The sequence below is a fragment of the Rhipicephalus microplus genome, unplaced genomic scaffold (genome assembly GCF_043290135.1).
Source record: "Rhipicephalus microplus isolate Deutch F79 unplaced genomic scaffold, USDA_Rmic scaffold_15, whole genome shotgun sequence".
NCBI lineage: Eukaryota > Metazoa > Arthropoda > Arachnida > Ixodida > Ixodidae > Rhipicephalus > Rhipicephalus microplus.
In genome coordinates this window covers 6,550,311-6,556,310 of record NW_027464588.1, presented here as the reverse complement: position 1 = coordinate 6,556,310, position 6,000 = coordinate 6,550,311, and the positions used below count along the sequence as shown (strand labels likewise).

Below are 6,000 nucleotides of genomic sequence, written 5' to 3'. Positions count from 1 at the left end.
AATATTGCAGCCATCGCCTCACCACTAAAACACACAATAACTTTGAAACAACCATAAAAATGGACATTTATGTCCATCTGGCGGAAAACACATCATGCCTTTTCAGAGGTGTTGGTCAAGGGAACAGCAAACCCTAGATAATGCGCTGCCCTCTGTGAGGCATTGTGAGACTCCTTATGGCCTCTGAAATGGCGAGCGCGTGGTGTGTATCTTAGAGGCAATGTGATTCTTGTTTCAGATCAAAAACCTGTATGTACCTTTCACGCGCCCACGCGCGTGTGTGTGTGTGTCTACGTACCACATGTAAGACATTGTGAAAAACGTGTCTCTATTACAGCAGAGCGCCGTCCTAGCATAGGGAAGTGGCCAAACTGCACAGTCACTGCAATACTATAGATACGTCACGCTTGCGTGCGCACGCGTTTTTGTGCGTTCGTGCTTGTGTGTGTGTGTGTGTGTGTGCGTGTGCGTACGTGAGCGTGCGTGTGTGTGTGTGCATGTGTGTGTGTGTGTTTGTGTGTGTGTATGTGTGTAAACAAAATAATAAGTATGCACTTTGTGGTTAAAGGTCGCACTAGGGGTCGGATTTCACTATCGGGTTCAACTCTTAAGGGCGAAGTTTAAGGGTCCCCCAATTTCCCAATTTTTCATCAATTCATCTTGGTGCAAACTATTTATTACTACCATTGAAGTAACACACACGCACAAGCACTCACACACATGTTCACACATGCACGAGCAGATACGTGCGTGCTCAGACACACGCACACACGCACACACGTGCCCACATACACAGAACCGTGGGAATTCTTTTCATCACAGCTCACTCCCGTCCCCTTTTTTAAGGACAAAGGAGGGCGGCCACCTCCAGTTAGCGTTTGTGCACGCTTATGCCCAAACACACGCTCACGTGCATTCCTTGCAAAATTGATGAGATGACGCATAAATGCGTATTGCGATGAACACTGGGCTCTCAGACTGGCACCTGTACAGTTTTGCAGATACAAAGGGTGTGGAGATAATGGCGGCCACGTAAGCTGCCTTTGAATGATAGCTTACCCTCTACGAAGCTCACAGATGATGGAGAGCTAGAGAGGTGATTTGAAATCCGCGGGTTTCGCATCGTCTGAAATGAAGGTTTTCGGCAAACTCTGTAGGTGGCGGCACAGAAAGCACCGTGCAGAAGCGCGACGCGCAAACGCGTGCGAGCGAAGCGATGCCATAGCTAGCATTGCCCTTTAGTGGATCTTTTTTTTGTATTAAGATATTCCGTGACCTTTCCTGCTTGTCTATCCGTCTTTCCATCCATATCCCTATCTCTTTCGAGATCGGTTTCTCCCCAAGTGGCACTCGCAGACCTCTCGACCCTCTTCCTCTCCACACCTCTCCATCCGTCCCTCACTCTTCCCGAAAAAGGTGTGCTCGCGACACCCACTCTGCAACGACGAGATGCGGAGCGCTTAGTCGGCGTGCGGCTGCATTCGCGGGACGTCGTTGGTGCGCAAACAAGGGAGCGTCGGAAGTCGGGAAAACGTCGTTCAGTCGTCGCCAGTTATTACAGCTGGAGAAATAACAGGAGTGGTTGCGCTACGTGCTCGCTGTTTCTTCCAACTGGATTCGCTCTCGATAGCAAGCATATCGGATCGTCCATCTATCCCGAACAGTGTTACTCCTTCAGAAGGCATTCTGCAAGGACGCTCAGCAACAACATGAATTCAGGAAGCTTGCAACAGTTTGACTTCGTTTGATTGGAATCACGTGATGTAACAGTAACCAGCGGTGACAAGTGGAACGTTTTCGCTCGTGAGTGCACGATACAGTGGTGTGAAAGTTAGCGGTAGTGCATTTCTGTTAGATTAAGTGATCGCAATTATAGGTTTCGCCGAAAGCGTTGAGAAACAACACGTAATCTGATTTACTGAAGACCGCATGACAGGAAGGCACAAGAGGCAAAGTTGACTAGGGACATTCATATGTTACGCTGTATCTGTGTGTCAAGTTTTCCCTTCATTTAAGGCAACTTTGATTTTGGAGTTTCCAGCATCTTTAGAGCAAGCAGAACTGCTATATGTTTGAAGAACACCGTCTGTGAAACTTGCAGGAATTCTTTCCTAGTATACTTCTACTTTCCAAAAAAAAAAGATGTCACGAAGGTAGGGAAAATGAATTTGCAAAACAAAAAAGGGAGCCGAAAAGTCACAAATTCCTTGGTATTTCGAACAATTATAAGCTCTATGTGTACATTCCCTAATTTAAAAAGTAAGATAATCACTGAGCATGTCTTATTTGGAGCAGACTACATTCTCTACATTAAAGACATGGTTATTAGGATTGAGATCAACGCTCGAATTCGTTAAGCTTTCTGCACACGGTAACCAAAAAATTGATAAGCACGTCTTTCTTTTCAATCCTACAGGAGGCAACTGTTGAAAACGTGAACGCGTACCTTTGGGAAGGATTTTAATCCAGAACGCCTGTCTTTGTGCAGTGGTAGGTCCTTTGATCTCGCCGATATTTCTCTTCAATCTGGGAAGTTCAGGCACCGCATCTCGACTACGGTACAGCGAACAAAAATCATTTTAGCAGCGCTTTTCTCACACATCCTAAGCTCACTGATTATATTCGAGTCTCGTCTTTCATCGTTGTGTATCAACGGGCGCTAAGCTGAGGGTGGTGATGAAGACCTGCACGATACTTCTGAGGAACTGCCCTTCACGCTGATACGCGGGACACGGCGGCGGACGCATGGCTCGGCTTCATCGACGTGACGTGGGACGGTTAGTGGCCCCGAGTGAGCGGCGGTGGCAGCGCCTGACATTTTTCATCGCAGCCTTAGCTACCACACTCCCAAAAGGAAGCTACACGAGCGCAGCGCTACCCGATGTCATCCGAATTGGTGAGTTAATTGTTTTGACAAAGCACGCTTTGCGTTCTCCATGTTCTGGTAATGTTTTTGTCATTTTCCTCTTTCTGCTGGTAACAGGATGTAGGAAAAGTTGTTAGCGGAGTCACTATCAACTTTCTGCTTATCAGAGGGACTAGGTGATTTGTCATAAACATACAACAGCAAAAATGCATTGAACCGATGGCGAAGTTCAGTAAAGAACATCAAAGTAATGAAGTGGGGAATGTGAAGGGGGGTTCTGTAAAAAAAACTTTAAATGGTGCAATTGATGTGAAGTAGCGAAGAATAAATATACTGATTTATTACACTTGACCGTTAGCTAGTATACAAAAAAGGTGATCACACAATTTTAGATAGCCTAAGATACTGTCGGTTCATAATAGTCATCAATGGTGGCAGTGCACCGATGCGGGACGAGAACAATGCTATCAATGCACTATTTAAGTGAGATGTTGAGCGTTAACTTGTAATATTCGCTGCTGTAGAACCTGCAGAACTTATATTTTAAGCTTGTGAACTTTCCTTGATGCGACAATCAATTAGACCAACTGAATGGCACAATTTTCAGTGGCTAAGCAATGACAACAAGGTGCTTCGAAGCAAATGTCTTTTATGACTCTACCTAAAAACCTTTCTTTATTATTGAAATGGTGCAATTATTGTGGTATCGGCTACTCCTTCTCGCTTAAAAGACAGAATATCAAGTAAAAAAAAGTAAGGGCACAAAGTTCAATACAGTAGAATACACGCTGTGAAAGAACATCACAGTTCAAACACGTTATATGCACACGAGTGCACAATCACAAGTTCAGCAAGAAAACGTCAGTTCACGTGTACACGGTCAATCTAAAATGTTCCGTATTTCTTGATGTACAGTGCAAGCCACACTGAGACAAATGATTACACATAAAATCTAAAATGCCTTCCTTTATGCGGTGTGCGATGAGTGAACGGCGGCATAAAGTTTGACTCCGTGAATTGAAATGAACTCTCTGATAGCTCCTTTATAATGCAGTAGAGTAAGAGTAGTGGCATGCAGCAGATAACACACAAAAAAGTTTTTTTCCTGCTGAATATCAAAATATTCTCTTTGTGAACCGGACTTTAGTATGAACTTTGTGCAATGGGTTGTCTTATGTAAAATGTAAAGAATAAACATTGCCTGCGAATCAGTGGTGCTGTGCACCAGCATTTCACAATCTCAAAAAAGACTGAAATTAAGCAAATTTACACAATAAATAAAGTGCTCTACACAACTAAGAGGCAAGCTGTACATTATGAAAAGGTTCGCTTGTGTATTTTGTAATAAAACTCACCGCCAGAATAAAATTCGGCGTGTGCCACGTACCTGAGAATCGTTTATGCGAAGCATGCGGAGGGAACGTGACGACGTTGCAAATTTTCTGTCGAGCAAAACGTCATGAAATGACGCTAAATATATGTACATATGTTGCAAACACAGGTGTATGTTGAAGAGTTGCAGATCTTTATGTGACCAGGTGTTTACGCTTGCGCAATGATGCCAACTGGAACATTAGCAACACCAGAAGCTGACATGAAGCGCCTACGCTCCCGAGGATGCTATAGCCCTGGACGCAGCTACATAAACGAACTTCAGCGCATGACAACTAATCACAATTCATGTTAACCCGACGTGACGTCTGTAATAAAGGAGTACATTTGTAATGTTTTTAAAATTGGGTAGGCAGACTGAAACCACTATTGACGTTTCATGAAAATCAGCGTCTATTTCCAAAGTAATTCCGACACCTGGCATAACATTGTGGTAAAATGCTTCATTACAACGCAGAATTCTTGGGTTTGATTGCAGCTGGGACCCTGACATTTATTCTTTGCATTCGTCGGATCCACTCTACCGAGGTCGGGTATTTCTGAACGTTCATGCTTTAACACTGCCTATGTGTGTTCTCTTCCTTCCCGGGTAAATACTAAGTATAAATCACCTATGGCACATACCCGCGTACCAGCGGCCCAGACCTGCCCGTAGGTATGTGCCACTGTCTAGCGGGAAGTGTTTGGCGACGCACGTGACACGATTGTGACATTATTCATGTTTTGACCAGCACGTCATAGTCGTCAAACCATCTTACCATCCCATGCTAATATAGGCTCACGCCAAGTAAAGGGGGTGACCAAGAGAGCACCCAAAAATAAGGCCTAAATAGATAGATAGATAGATAGATAGATAGATAGATAGATAGATATATAGATAAATAGATAGATAGATAGATAGATAGATAGATAGATAGATAGATAGATAGATAGATAGATAGATAGATAGATAGATACGCTCAAAGTCGCCGAAGTTCACTAAAAAATGCTTCGCATTTGAAAAGTAGCTAAAGGCAGCCACTTAAGGAACAAGGTCTAGGTGTCACGTATTGACTTACCAGGGCTGGGACTTGTGAGAATGGTGCCCATATACGTGGATTTAGTCCTTCCTTATAAGGGCTTACCGAGGCCGTATAAGAAATCAGCATTATTCATCATAACGATTTGCAGCTGCCACGGCCTTTGTGTGTCTGTGTGCAAGAGCCAAAGCCTCAATGTGCGGAACTTGTTACTTACAGAAGCGCAAGCATCCACTTCTTCAACTTCATTGTGATCAGCACAGAGCTCTCCGTGCTTAAAGAATCATTTGTAACGATGTATTGCGAAACCAAGCCCGCATTTCCGGTATGATACATAGGAAGGCCTGTTTTGACAAAATGTTTCCTGTTGCCACCACTTGTTTCATAAATCTATCGAGCTCCACGTTTGACACTTGTGACTGGCATTATTCGGTGCAAGCGGGGATGAGAGAAAATATTGTTTGCGTGTCATGCCCTACCAGAATTATGCGACAGTGGACGAACAAAATAAATATCTAAACAGACGCCTAAAGCGCCGTATGTAAAAAAGAGGCTTCCGGAAGTGCCACTTTTTCGAGAGCGTCCTCGGGAGTCCAGCTATTTGCAGCAGCTCACAAGCAGAAAGATACACCGCCAGCGATTCCTTGCTAAAACCAAGTCGTTTTAGCTTATTGTTCCTCACTGTGACGGGCTTCCTTATGTCCTCGAAACAGCTTTTTTTTT

General features: G+C 44.1%; 1 protein-coding gene across 1 annotated transcript in view; it reads left to right on the top strand.

Moving 5' to 3' along the window:
* Positions 1–1,475: 1,475 nt before the first annotated feature.
* LOC142784741 (glutamate receptor ionotropic, kainate 3-like) overlaps positions 1,476–6,000 on the top strand; it is a 54,711-nt gene continuing 50,186 nt past the window's right edge. Inside the window, exon 1 of the mRNA XM_075883240.1 lies at positions 1,476–2,896. Within this exon, the coding sequence (XP_075739355.1) occupies positions 2,746–2,896 (151 nt within the window). The 5' untranslated portion in view covers positions 1,476–2,745. The remainder of the gene's footprint in view (positions 2,897–6,000) is intronic.